Source organism: Oncorhynchus nerka, linkage group LG19 (genome assembly GCF_034236695.1).
Source record: "Oncorhynchus nerka isolate Pitt River linkage group LG19, Oner_Uvic_2.0, whole genome shotgun sequence".
Classification (NCBI taxonomy): domain Eukaryota; kingdom Metazoa; phylum Chordata; class Actinopteri; order Salmoniformes; family Salmonidae; genus Oncorhynchus; species Oncorhynchus nerka.
Window position 1 is genome coordinate 36,214,635 of NC_088414.1, and position 14,585 is coordinate 36,229,219.

Genomic DNA, 14,585 nt, shown 5'->3' on the forward strand with positions numbered 1-14,585 from the left:
TGGCTGCGACTGTGAGACTGATTTAGCTGTGTTATGAATGACGTGCCTTCGGAAAGTATTCAGACCCTTTGACTTTTTCTACATTTTGTTAGGTTAAAGCCTTATTCTAAACTTGATAAAATAGTTTTCCCCCTCATCAACCTACACACAATACCCCATAATGACAAAAAAAATTAACTAAAATATCACATTTACATACACTGCCGTTCAAAAGTTTGGGCTCACTTAGAAATGTCCTTCTTTTTCAAAGAAAAGCACATTTTTTGTCCATTAAAATAACATCAAATTGATCAGAATTACAGTGTAGACATTGTTAATGTTGTAAATGACTATTGTAGCTGGAAACGGATGATTTTTAATGGAATATCTACATAGGTGTACAGAGGCCCATTATCAGCAACCATCACTCCTGTGTTCCAATGGCACGTTGTGTTAGCTAATTCAACTTGATCATTTTAAAATGTCTAATTGATCATTAGAAAACCCTTTTGCAATTATGTTAGCACAGCTGAAAACTGTTGTCTGATTAAAGAAGCAATACAACTGGCCTTCTTTAGACTAGTTGAGTATCTGGACCATCAGCATTTGTGGGTTTGATTACAGGCTCAAAATGGCCAGAAACAAAGTACTTTCTTCTAAAACGCATCAGTCTATTCTTGTTCTGAGAAATGAAGGCTATTCCATGCAAGAAATTGCCAAGAAACTGAAGATCTCGTACACTGCTGTGTACTACTCCCTTCACAGAGCAGACCAAACTGGCTCTAACCAGAATAGAAAGGAGTGGGAGGCCCCGGTGAAAAGTAAGAGGACAAGTACATTAGAGTGTCTAGTTTGAGAAACAGACGCCTCACAAGTCCTTAACTGGCAGCTTCCTTAAATATTACCCGCAAAACACCAGTCTCAACATCAACAGTAAAGAGGTGACTCTGGGATGCTGGCCTTCTAGGCAGAGTTGCAAAGAAAAAGAGTTGCAAAGAAAAAGCCATATTTAGACTGGCCAATAAAAAGAAAAGATTAAGATGGGCAAAAGAACACAGACAGCGGACAGAGGAACTCTGCCTAGAAGGCCAGCATCCCAGAGTCGCCTCGTCACTGTTGACGTTGACTGTATTTCTGATCAATTTGATGTTATTTTAATGGACATTAATGCCTTTCTGTCAAAAACAAGGACATTTCTAAGCGTCCCCAAACGTTTGAACGGTAGTGTAAGTATTCAGACCCTTTACTCAGTACTTTGTTGAAGCACCTTTGCAGCGATTACAGCCTCGAGTCTTCTTGGGTATGACGCTACAAGCTTGGCACATCTGTATTTGGGGAGTTTCTCCCATTCCTCTCTGCAGAACCTCTCAAGCTCTGTCAGGTTGCATGGGTAGCGTTGCAGCACAGGTATTTTCAGGTCTCTCCAGAGATGTTTGATCAGGTTCAAGTCCAGGCTCTGGCTGTGCCACTCAAGGACATTCAGAGACTTGTCCCGAAGCTACTCCTGCATTGGCTTGGTTGCGTGCTTAGGGTCATTGTCCTGTTGGAAGGTGAACCTTTGCCCTAGTCTGAGGTCCTGAGCAGGTTTTCATTAAGGACTTCTGTACTTTGCTCAGTTCATCTTTCCCTCGATCCTAACTAGTCTCCCAGTCTCTGCCGCTAAAAAACATCCCCACAGCATGATGCTGCCACCACCATACTTCACCATAGGGATGGTGCCAGGTTTCCTCCAGACGTGACGCTTGGCATTCAGGCGAAAGAGTTCGGACTTGGTTTCTTCAGACCAGGGAATCTTGCTTCTCATGGTCTGAGAGTCTTTAGGTGCCTTTTGGCAAACTCCAAGCAGGCTGTCATGTGCCTTTTACTGAGGAGTAGCCTCTGTCTGGCCAGATTGGTGGAATGCTGCAGAGATGGTTGTCCATCTGGAAGTTTCTTCACAGAGGAACTTAGGAGCTCTGTCAGTGTGACCATTGGGTTCTTGGTCACCTCCCTGACCAAGACCCTTCTCCCGATTTCTCAGTTTGGCAGGGCAGCCAGCTCTAGGAAGAATTTTGGTGGCTCCAAACTTCTTCCATTTAAGAATGACTGTGTTCTTGAAGACCTTCAAATGTTTTGGTACCCTTCCCCAGATCACAATCTTGTCTTGGCGATCTACAGACAATTCCCTCAATCTCATGGCTTGGTTTTTGCTCTGACAACAGTGGGACCTTATATATATAGGTGTGTGCCTTTCCAAATCATGTCCAATCAATTGAATTTATCACAGGTGGACTCCAATCAAGTTGTAGAAACATCAATGAAAACAGGATGGCACCGGAGCTCAAATTTGAGTCTCATAGCAAAAGGGTCTGAATACTGTTTTACATTTTTAATAAATTAGAAAAATGTTCTAAAAAGGGGTGTTTTCGCTTTGTCATTATGGGGTATTGTGATGTCATTATGGGGTATTTTGATGTCATTGTGGGGTATTGTGTTGTCATTATGGGGTATTGTGTGTAGATTGCTCAGGATTTTTTGCGAATAAGGCTGTAACATAACAAATGTGGGGAAATTCAAGGGGTCTGAATACTTTCAGAATGCACTATGACCTACTGGACCTTCCTCTACAAGTAACGGTGCAAACAAAATGGTTGATAAACAAATTTAACAAAAATAACTGTTGTTGAACAAACAAAAAAGATGAGCCTTTTCTCAGGAGCTAACGGGGAAACTTTACAACAGTTGATTGTGTACTGTAGGTGGCGGTAAACTAGACTCCTCCACACACAAACCATGGAGACCAAACTAAGATCTGGGCAAGATACAAAGAAATAGCATCAGTTAACTCTAACATTAAACTGTTTTTATAGGTGTAACTGCGTCAGATAATGTTAATGCTTTCACTTTGACCAGGATTTTGTAATGTTGACTTTGTGGAATGAAAACAACCACCTACCAGTAATCTGGAGATGAATCAGGAAATGTAAGAACTAATCCATGAAAGGCATTTCACAATTCAATACACCATTGCTTGGATGAGAAAACATCCGATACAACAGCCACCCACTCAGGATTTAAGGAGTGCTGATGCCCTGGCATGGTGTGATGTGTGTAATAACACAAGATCATTTCTCAACCTCCACAGCGTGGCTGCTTGCACTGTAGACTATGCAGTAGATGTTGAAATCAACACTATAAATGCACATTCCTTTCATTAAATTTAAGTTTGCTTCCCAATACTTATGTCAATGTTCTCACCAAAGAAATAATGACAGGGGAGTGGTTTTGACACAAGGCCTTGTGACGACAGTGGCTGCCAGGGCTGTTGTATGTCCAACCTTCCATGATTAGCTTAAAACAGAGTTTACTACAGTACAACAGACACCATTGTTTATTAGACTAGATGAGTTTAGTCATCACACGAACAGGGTCGCAGATTTAATAGCAGGATACAGTGAAATCCTTAAACTCCGAGCTCCAACAGTGCAGGTCAAAAAGCAAAGTGATTGAAGCAATAATAAAAAATACAATATGAATTACAATAGATCAAAATAAAATAAAATGCATTGGTCACATGCATTGAATACAACAGGTGTAGACTTTACAGTGAAATGCTTACTTACAAGTCCATTCCCAACAACGCAAAGTTAAAAAGACAAATATTTACTAAATTAAAAAAAGAAAAACGAAGTATCACAACAAACAATTAAGATTATTTAATAAATAATCAAGGGGGTCAATGTAAATTGTCTGGGTGGCCATTTGATCAACTAATTCAGCAGTCTTGAGGTCGGAAACTTTTCAGGTGCCTTTTGCTCCCTGACTCCGTACCACTTGCCGTGTGGCAGCAGAGAGAACAGTCTTTGACTTGGGTGGCTGGAGCCTTCGACAATTTTCAGGGCCTTCCTCTAACACTGCCTGATATAGAGGTCCTAGATGGCAGGGAGCTCGGCCCCAGTGTTGCGCCGTGCGCACTACCCTCTGTATCACCTTGTGGTCAGATGCCGAGCAGTTGCCATACCAAGCAGTGATGCAGCCACTCTTGATGGTGCTTTTTCAGGATCTTAGGGTGCATGCCAAATCTTTTCAGTCTCCTGAGGGGGAAGAGGAGTTGTCGTACCCTCTTCACGACTGTGTTGAGGTATACATATTTACACCTGTAACAATGATAAATGTCCATTGGGGGGTGGGAGCAGGAGGGGAAGAGGGGGAGCAGGTAGGGGAGTGCAACTATACCTTTTCTTCACACAAAATAAATACATTAGTGCAACATATTTGGCTGAAAATCTTTGTCAATGACAACAGAAGTGCAACACTATTTGGCTGGCAACCACACAAGTAAATTAGCTTACAATGTTAAAAGCAAGATATGTTTTTCTAAAACGATGCTTGGCCATCATAGTTCAAATGTTTACCATTAAAAAAAAAAGAATGTAGCTAGCTACATTTCATCATGTTTTGGTTGAAGATAACCTTGCATTTTAATTTGCTACAGGAGAAAAGCTACCCAGGAGGAACGCGCGGTATAAAAGTAGCCTACACATCAGTCAAAATGTTGCCTGATGGGTCGTTCGCGAACGAACGGCTCTTTTTGAACAGATCTTTTTGGTGAACGTCGGGAACCGAAACACATCGGTGAAAGAGCCGTTCATTTGGCTCCCTGATTTGCATATTGCTACTACTGCTTTTTAAGATCAAAACGACGACTATCTGCAGACACGTTACAAAATGATTCTCTGAGGGTGAATCCGCACTGCAGAAACAATAATTAGTGGGGAGAGAGCATACATTCTGGTTCACGATCAGCGGGGGAAAAATGCAGGTGATGTAATTTGCCCAGGTAAAAATGGATTTCATTGGACACAATGGGAGCCTACTTTTGGGGCTTTGTATTGGGGATGGGTTCTAGGTGGTTCTGCAAATCATGGTTCTAAATCATTTTGAACCAAATAAGCCAACGGACCCAAATGAGCTGGTTCACTGAAAAGACTCGGAATGCCAATCACTAGTGATCCAATGAGGAGAGCAAAGATATTTCATCCGAGTGGAGAAGTGCAACTGAAGCACAAAATTAGCCCCATTACATTCATAATTTGTACCCTAGCAGAATTTACAATAAGATTTTTTATTTTTAGTATCTGCATTTACAAAACGCAGATATTTTTTCTTTATTTTAGCAGAATCATGCGTTAACACGATCCCTGCTTCAATACCACAGAGAGATACAGTATTAGTCCCAACCCAGACATCAGGTTATTCAGTACCACAGAGAGATACAGTATTAGTCCCAACCCAGACATCAGGTTATTCAGTACCACAGAGAGATACAGTATTAGTCCCAACCCAGACATCATGTTATTCAGTACCACAGAGAGATACAGTATTAGCCCCAACCCAGACATCAGGTTATTCAGTACCACAGAGAGATACAGTATTAGTCCCAACCCAGACATCAGGTTATTCAGTACCACAGAGAGATACAGTATTAGTCCCAACCCAGACATCAGGTTCTTCAGTACCACAGAGAGATACAGTATTAGTCCCAACCCAGACATCAGGTTATTCAGTACCACAGAGAGATACAGTATTAGTCCCAACCCAGACATCAGGTTATTCAGTACCACAGAGAGATACAGTATTAGTCCCAACCCAGACATCATGTTATTCAGTACCACAGAGAGATACAGTATTAGCCCCAACCCAGACATCAGGTTATTCAGTACCACAGAGAGATACAGTATTAGTCCCAACCCAGACATCAGGTTATTCAGTACCACAGAGAGATACAGTATTAGTCCCAACCCAGACATCAGGTTCTTCAGTACCACATAGATACATTATTGGGAATCAGTAAACACAGATTGTACTGAACAAAACCTCAACCCTGCCAACATGCAATCGCACTCTCTCCGATAAAGCACAGGAGATCTGAATCAGCAATCTCTCCTCCTTTAAGCTCAATTACCACTTGATTAAAACATTCAGACCTTGCTCCAACATATTCTTTTCACAAACATGCGCCAATCTTTCATATGTCGACTGGGGCAATTTTCAGATGTATGACATTATTCGTGATGAGTTCACATGAATTACTCTCACTTAGCAACAATAAACAGTCTCACATAGTAACAATAAACAATGTTGTTGTTGTCGTCGTCGTCACAGTCTTCACATGGTCAAAACGAAGCCACACCTCATGTCTATAAAATGAAAAATGAAAATCTTGTTTCCACCCATCTCAAAGTGCCCAAGTTTCTCTAGAAATCCATTCAACACGGTCACCAGTGATAAATAGGCCTAAAACGCCACCTATTGGTGAGAGTTTGTGGCTTTTCCTGGCATCTGTCTCTATGGAGGAAGACCAACCAGTATGAAAAGCTGGAACATCCTCATTGTCTAACTACAGAACAGACAGAAATAACAGTCTGCGATCAAATTCATTAACTTACCTGATACATAACTAAATGTATAAAAACAAAACAGGGATTACTTTCACCACAAATCTGATTTATTTTGTCTTCTCATGTATGGTCCATCTTAAAGTGCAATGCCACTGCCAACATAAGCAGATGATGGCTTTTACATTGTTATTGTAGTTATTGCTATTATGATTATGTACAGCACACAGGGGGGTGACAGGTCATTGAAAACTGTCAAGTGTTAAGCTTTCTCATGCATCAGGAATAATACATAGTACCGTGTACAATTGGATGAATAAAGTGATCTTAGTCCCAGCTCCAGAAAAATACTTTTTACAAGGCTGTCCAAGGGAGACTATACACCAGAGAATGGCCAAATTAAATATGGTATAACTGCCATCTTTGATATAAGCACCTTAAAAATCAAAGGAAAGACTACCAAACGTAAACAATGTCGCCATAATTTTTTTTATAGATAAAAGCTCTCTTTGTATTGTCTGAATGGGTGGATCTCGGTAATAGCAATCGACACTGCGATCAAATGCAATTCATAGAATGTTAAAAAATATATATTAAAAAAAAAGCATATTGCATAACTACAGGAAACCCATGTCAAAATATTTGCAAAATCAAAAGACAAGAGTTAGCCTAAAAGTTAAGAATTTCAACGGCTTTCATAAGGACGACCGAGAGGCCTCAGGATGCCACAACCTAATAAAAAAGTTCCACAAAGTGTAATTATTGATCTATTTGGAGTTAGCGGTGCTGCTGGTGTCTAGACTCCGGTCTACCTCCTGTCTGTGCAGAAGATCTGAGTTCAAGTTGCGCGTTTCAGCGATGAGACGTTTGACCCCCACCATCCACTGACTGACCTCGTTAACATGGTCAACCATCAGAGCCCGATGGACTTCATCAGCAGCGTCCCAGTTCCAGCTCTTCAACTCTGACAGGAGCATAAAGACAGAAGCAGCACAGATGCGTTTTGGCTCATTTCAAAGAATTTCTTTCATTTAAATGGGTGAGCCGCTTATTGACCCATGTATTTTTCCTCAGCAGAAATATGACATCTATCAAAGTGAACAATCTCCTACCTTGCACCAGTCCATTCATTCTTCGTCTAACAGGAAGTGACAACTTCCCAGACCTCCACATGTCCTCAAAAAGCTTCAAGCGCTTCGCCACATCGTCACACACCTGTTTCTGCAAGGGGCACATGTCAAACATTCAGCATTTTGGTTGGTAAAGCAGTGAGTGTCATCTCACCCTGTACACAATAACAGAGCTACAAATTTATCATGGCCAGATGACATCTGACAAAAATTACACTCGATTTTAGTTTTGGGTTAACCGAAATGACAGAACTACATACACAGTGCTATTTGTAAATGGTATGTCAACTGTGGCTGGGAATTCTAGAGCTAGAGAAATCCTTCTTACTTTGACTGTGTGTCGACAAGCTGTCAGTGCCCAGTTGAGAAGAGTAACTACGTCGTCGACATCTGGCTCACTTTCTGATTGGTCACTGGCAGACTCTGTGTGCGCTACCACATGGCAAGGTGGTGGAGATGTGGCCATCATCATCACCCCACCAACAGGAGGGGCTGCAACCTGACATGGCCGAGGGGACGTGTTCATACTACATGGAGGAGGGACCAGTGGGTTGGTAGGAGGAGTCATTGGAACTGTTGAGGTTGGAGAAGTTCCTGGAACCGGACCTGTGGATTAGTGATGCGTGGTATGACTCATAAGCCACAGTTATATCTGCGGTTTAATTCAATAAGACAAAAGTTGCGAAAGGAGAATTGAAAATAAAGAGAAGGGAGGGACAGAAAAGTAATGTTTGGGAAAGATTTGGTGAAGGGAGGAAAGCGGATGATAGTAGTGACGGCTGTTATGTGTGATGATTGTGAGGCACTATACAAATTCGACAGTTACAAGACGGGACTTCAAATAGGCCTATGGCATGTCAAGGAAACTGTAGCCTACTGTTTAGATGGGTTCAATGGAAAATTACATTTGTACATTGACTAACCAGAATAACCGTCTGTTTTTTGGCAAACTCCAAAGACCTCTGATAATACTAGTCCTGTGCGAATCGACATCCCCGTGTTTTAAGAGAAATGTCTGGGTTTTACAGGTGTTGATCACAGTTTAAGAAAACAATAACTGATTGGATAAATTGAACGAAGTGCTGCGCATAGCCATATGAAGGGCCTACATGTATCAACTTTCACAGGGAATGCTTTTTCTTTCTTTTTTATTTGACCTTTATTTAACTAGGCAAGTCAGTTAAGAACAAATTCTTATTTTCAATGACTGACTAGGAACAGTGGGTTAACTGCCTGTTCAGGGGCGGAACGACAGATTTGTACCATGACAGCTCGGGGATTTGAACTTGCAACCTTACGGTTAGTTGTCCAACACTAACTACTAGGCTACCCTTGCTGTTAATAGATGGCAAAGCAGCATACAACTGAGCTAAACGTTTGGAACAAGTTCACTTTCTCCTCCATAGCCTACAATATCATAATGACTACGATCACACTTCCCAAATTCAAATATTATGGTGACACTATACCAATGATGGTTTGGTATGGTTTAGAAACTTGGGAACCAAGCTTGAGTTATCAGTGTAGCCTGTTATTGCCTGGACTTGTTCAAATAGCATCACAACTATAAAAAATTTAAAAAACTTCCAGTCTTCCGTCAACTGTCATTTGGAAAAAAAACATATCCCATCCAAATCATCCTCTGAAATAACAGACATTCTGGGAAATAAATACAAAACCAACGTTCTGTAGTAATACTAGTCCCATGTGAGTAGGGCTACAGCCTTAATGATAACTCCTGCAGAATTATGCATTTATTGGTGTAAAATTATACACCAAATGTAGGCAAAATTGGGACTTGGGAACAAGAGTGGAGAAATATGATTTATTTCTGCATCTTGAGAGAATGCAATGCTCAGAGATACGAATTGTAGAGGTGCGGTCTTCATCAGCAAAGCATAATAATAGCTGATAGCATTTCAACCACATAAAACATGCAATATTCTGAAATCTTATCAGAAATACATTGGGTGGTTTTCAGCTTTCTTTTTCCTTGCAACCAGTCAAACTGGCGTCATTTGGACATTTTGCACAGAAAATCTTTCCTGTTTGTTTTTGCTTTATTGTATTTTCTACCCATTCCCTAAACATCTTTGCTCCGTGAAAGATGACAGAATTGAACCCATGTCAACTAGATTGAAGCATTCATTCTATCGATCTATGACATTATTCTGGTGAGCAACGGTTTATTTAGTCTTCTTGGGCAACATTTTTTTATTTCACCTTTATTTAACCAGGTAGGCTAGATTTGACAAAAGAGGAGCTACATGCATCTAATTATAGAAAAATTCACTAACAAATAGCTACCAAAATGTCTGAAATTATAACCAGAAACGTATCTAAAAATCAGGCAAAACAAAATCCTGCACCCCATGTCAAAAAATTGTTCTGCAGTCTGACTGTAGCCTATAGCGCCTATTCTAGAGTTAGGGTTGGGATTTTCACTTTATCACATATAGTCGGGCGGTTGCGGATGGGTTGTTGGCAATTGAGGGCAGGTGAACAAACAGTGGATCCCGCACCACTACTGTGGATAAATAGAACCAGGATGATTCATCATCTCCTCTGACATTCTAGGGAAAGTCCAGACATCAGAAAGACAATCACACAGCCCCTGAGTAGACATCAAAGTACCATGATACTCCCAAAGGTTTAGAAATCCATTAATATGTTCAAGGTGTGAATATATACACATTTCTTTAAGACAGTCTAGAGAACATACTGGGGGATCCAGTAAGTTGAGGTGGGGGCACTCTCTTGTTGAGAGGGGTCCTCTTGGGTGCACCTTGTGCTGCTGTCTGCAAACCGTAGGAAAACTGTGGAGGGTCATTCCAGCCCCGCTCCTGGTTACCTTGGGTAATAAAGCCAGTGAGAGTTTTATTTCAAAAGACCTATCAGAATATGAGAACAGAATGATGAAACAACCATTAACCAGTTAGCTTGTAGTACACATTCAGTCATACACGTGATCAAAACTGCTTATAATCGTCACCAACATAATGTGATGTACCAGTAGTCATACTCAAACTAGATGCCCTAAAGCACTGGGGAGACAACTAAGGTGAAGAGCATTAAGTAAAGGCAAAAGCATATTCAAAAAGTTTTTATAACTTTGTTAGCTAGCTAGCTATCAAACTAGCTTGCTTCTGCTAGTATGTCTTCAAACTAAGTTCTCACCATAGTAGAGTTGCAGTAAACTAATACCACCAACATGTATGTAATTACATATTCTAGATAAATTAACACAGTAGAAGCATTCAATTGGACAGAAAATACCTGGTTTGATGTAAAGGTCCTCAGCCTCCATTGCTTATTTCACAAAATAAAATAAACTCTCCACTCGTTTTCCCGGACACGTGGACAGGATGTTAAACATTGACATAACTCATATCCGGTTGGTGAGTCGAACATAATACAACATATTTATAACTAACCCAAGGTAGTGTCTGTGTATGTTACAGTGGGAGCAAATGAAGCATAGTGAGCAGAACAATCAATGAGGTTGGCAACAGCTATTGGTGCGTTGTATCATTTATTTGCATATTTCCGTTAGGGAACGCCTCTTATGTGAAGTGCGCGTGTACACAAACTCAATTCCACCTTGCACTCCATCTAAACAACGCAATTTTTTTTACAACTTTGGCAAAACGTAAAGTCTATAAAACGCAATGCACTGTGTTTGTAACATATCCTAGTTTTGGGAACAGAAACATTTATTGAGAAGATTAGCATAATTCGGCCCAACCCATAATTAGATTTCCTCACGCTACAATATTAGAGGATGGGAAAACTTTCAGCAACTGGTGGTCAGCGGTTTGAATTTTGTCCAAGTTTTCAGAGATTTTTTGAGTGGGGGAGATATTTTCATTGTTGACATAAGACTGTAAAAACACCAGGAAATCAGCTCCAAGATGTTTTAATTTCAGAAATCTGTTCCCAAGTATTCCCACGCATAATAGAAAGACACACTACCGTTCAAAAGTTTGGGGACGATTAGAAATGTCCTGTCCTTCCTTTAAAGAAAATAAAAAATTGTCCATTGAATTAACATCAAATTGATCAGAAATATGAGAAATTGCCAAGAAACTGAAGATCTCGTACAACGCTGTGTACTACTCCTTTCACAGAACAGCGCAAACTGTCTCTAACCAGGGTAGAAAGAGGAGTGGGAGGCCACGGTGCACAGCTGAGCAAGAGGACAAGTACATTAGTGTCTAGTTTGAGAAACAGACACCTCACAAGTCCTCAAATGGCAGCTTCATTAAATACTACCCGCAAAACACCAGTCTCAACATCAACATTGAAGAAGCGACTCCGGAATGCTGGCCTTCTAGGCAGAGTTGCAAAGAAAAAGCCATATCTCAGACTGGCCAATAAAAATAAAATATTAAGATGGGCAGAAGAACATAGACACTGGAGAGTAGCTCTGCCTAGAAGGCCAGCATCCCGGAGACACCTCTTCACGAGACTGGTGTTTTTCTGGTACTATTTAATAAAGCTGCCAATTGAGGACTTGTGAGGCGTCGATTTCTCAAACTAGACACTAATGTATTTGGTGCACAGCGGTGTACGAGAGTTTCAGTTTCTTGGGAATTTCTCGCCTTCATTTCTCAGAATAAGAATAGACTGATGAGTTTCAGAAGAAAGGACATTGTTTCTGGCCATTTTGAGCCTGTAATCAAACCCACAAATGCTGATGCTCCAGATACTCAACTAGTCTAACGAAGGACAGTTTTATTGCTTCTTTAAATCAGAACAGTTTTCAGCTGTGCTAACATAATTGCTAAATGTTTTTTTAATGATCAATTAGCCTTTTAAAATGATAAACTTGGATTAGCTAACACAACGTGCCATTGGAATACAGGAGTGATGGTTGCTGATAATGGGCCTCTGTACGCCTATGTAGATATTCTATTAAAAATCAGCCGTTTCCAGCTACAATAGTCATTTTTGTCTAGACTGTATTTATGATCAATTTGATGTTATTTTAATGGACAAAAAAAATGCTTTTCTTTCAAAAACAAGGACATTTCTAAGTGACCCCAAACTTTTGAATGGCAGTGTATGTGATCGTATACAAATAATAATATACTGAGGTACTGAGGTACTCAAAGTGCTTTATAGAGCAGAGAGAAATTCACCTCATTCGCCATCAATATGTAGCATCCACCTCAGTGATGCACGGCAACCCTTTTTGTGTCAGAACGCTCACCACACATCAGCTGTCAGGTGGAGAGGTGAAGAGTGATATAGAGTACATCCGGAAAGTATTCACACCCCTTGACTTTTCCCACATTGTGTTACGTTACAGCCTTATTCTAAAGTGTTTTTTAAACATTTTTAAATCCCCTCATCAATCTCCACACAATACCGCATAATGACAAAGCAAAAAATGTTTAGACATTTATATAAAAAATACATATATGGTGCTACAAGCTGGGCACACCTGTATTTGGGGAGTTTCTCCCATTCCTCTCTGCAGATCCTCTCAAGCTCTGTCAGGATGGATGGGGAGCACCTCTCCAGATATGTTCATTCGGGTTCGAGTCCAGGCTCTGGCTGGGCCACTCAAGGACATTCAGAGACTTGTCCCGAAGCCACTCCTGCATTGTCTTGGCTGTGTGCTTAGGGTCATTGTCCTGTTGGAAGATGAACCTTCGCCCCAGTCTGAGGTCCTGAGCGCTCTGGAGCAGGTTTTCATCAAGGATCTCTCTGTACTTTGCTCCATTCATCTTTCCCTCATTTCTGACTAGTCTCCCAGTCCCTGCTGCTGAAACACATCCCCATAGCATGATGCTGCCACCACCATGCTTCACCAAAAGGATGGTGCCAGGTTTCCACCAGATGTGACACTTGGCATTCAGGCCAGAGAAATCTTGTTTCTCATGGTCTGAGAGTCCTTTAGGTGCCTTTTGGCAAACTCCAAGCGGGCTGTCATGTGCCTTTTACTGAGGAATGGCTTCCGTCTGGCCACTCACCAATGAAGGCCTGATTGATGGAATGCTGCAGAAATGGTTGTCCTTCTGGAAGCCTCTCCCATCTCCACAGAGGAACTCTGGAGATCTTTCAGAGTGACCATCAGGTTCTTGGTCACATCCCTGACCAAGGCCCTTCTCACCAATTGCTCAGTTTGGCAATTTTTTGGTACCCTTCCCCAGATTTGTGCCTCGACACAATCCTGTCTCGGAGCTCTACAGACAAATCCTTGCATCTCCTGGATTCGTTTTTGCTCTGACATGCATTGTCAACTGTGGGACCTTATATAGACAGGTGTGTTTCCAAATCATGTCCATTAAATTGAATTTACCACAGGTGGACTCCAATCAAGCTGTAGAAACATCTCAAGGATGATCAAAAGAAACAGGATGCACCTGAGTTCAATTTCGAGTGTCATAGCAAAGGGTCTGAATACTTAAGTCAATAAGGTATTTCTGGTTTTTTTTTAAATATTAATTTGCAAAAAAAATCTAAAAACTGTTTTTGATTTGTCAATATGGGGTATTGTGTGTAGATTGATGAATAAAAACAATATTTTATCCATCCAGCAATTTATTATTCCAGCATAGACCACCAAAGGCTGTAACGTAACAAAATGTGGAAAAAGTCAAGGGGTCTGAATACCTTCTGAATGCACTGTATGCCAAATAGGAATGAGGAGGATTATTAGGTGGCCATGATGGAATGTGGCCAGGTTGTGAATTTAGCCATGACACTGGGATGAACACCCCTACTCTTACAATAAGTGTCATGGGATTTTGAATGAGCACCCGTTTTAACATCCAAAAAAACAGCACCCTACGCGGTGCAATGTCCCCAAATGTAATCAAGGTTTTAGTCTAATATTATAGCTGTTTGGGCTTCTTGCGGTCAATTTGCAGTCTAAAAATATACAGTACCAGTCAAAAGTTTGTACACCCCTACTCATTCAAGGGTTTTTCTTTATTTTTACTATTTTCTACATTGTAGAATAATATTGAAGACATCAAAACTATGAAATAACACATATGGAATCATGTAAGAGGAGTTGAAGTTAAACTTTGATTAATGTCACACACAGGAAACAGAAAAGAACAGGATTTACGAGCAATTTATTATTCCA

General features: G+C 40.7%; 1 protein-coding gene across 3 annotated transcripts; it reads right to left on the bottom strand.

Annotated features, from left to right (window-relative positions):
• Window positions 1-3,333: 3,333 nt before the first annotated feature.
• LOC115125971 (steroid receptor RNA activator 1-like) lies at window positions 3,334-10,985 on the bottom strand. Of its 3 annotated transcripts, XM_029655563.2 has the most exons (6): window positions 10,763-10,984; window positions 10,209-10,337; window positions 7,815-8,092; window positions 7,469-7,577; window positions 7,250-7,320; window positions 3,334-6,158 (listed from the first exon to the last, which is right to left on the bottom strand). In XM_029655563.2, exons 1-6 carry the CDS (start codon window positions 10,791-10,793, stop codon window positions 6,153-6,155), a joined length of 624 nt encoding a protein of 207 aa, XP_029511423.1. In that variant the 5' UTR covers window positions 10,794-10,984; the 3' UTR covers window positions 3,334-6,152. The 3 variants fall into 3 exon arrangements, with proteins under 3 accessions (XP_029511423.1, XP_029511422.1, XP_029511421.1); XM_029655562.2 differs by lacking the exon at window positions 3,334-6,158 and having other exon boundaries at window positions 6,445-7,320; window positions 7,815-8,080; window positions 10,763-10,985; XM_029655561.2 differs by lacking the exon at window positions 3,334-6,158 and having other exon boundaries at window positions 6,445-7,320; window positions 10,763-10,982.
• Between the last annotated feature and the right edge of the window lie 3,600 nt (window positions 10,986-14,585).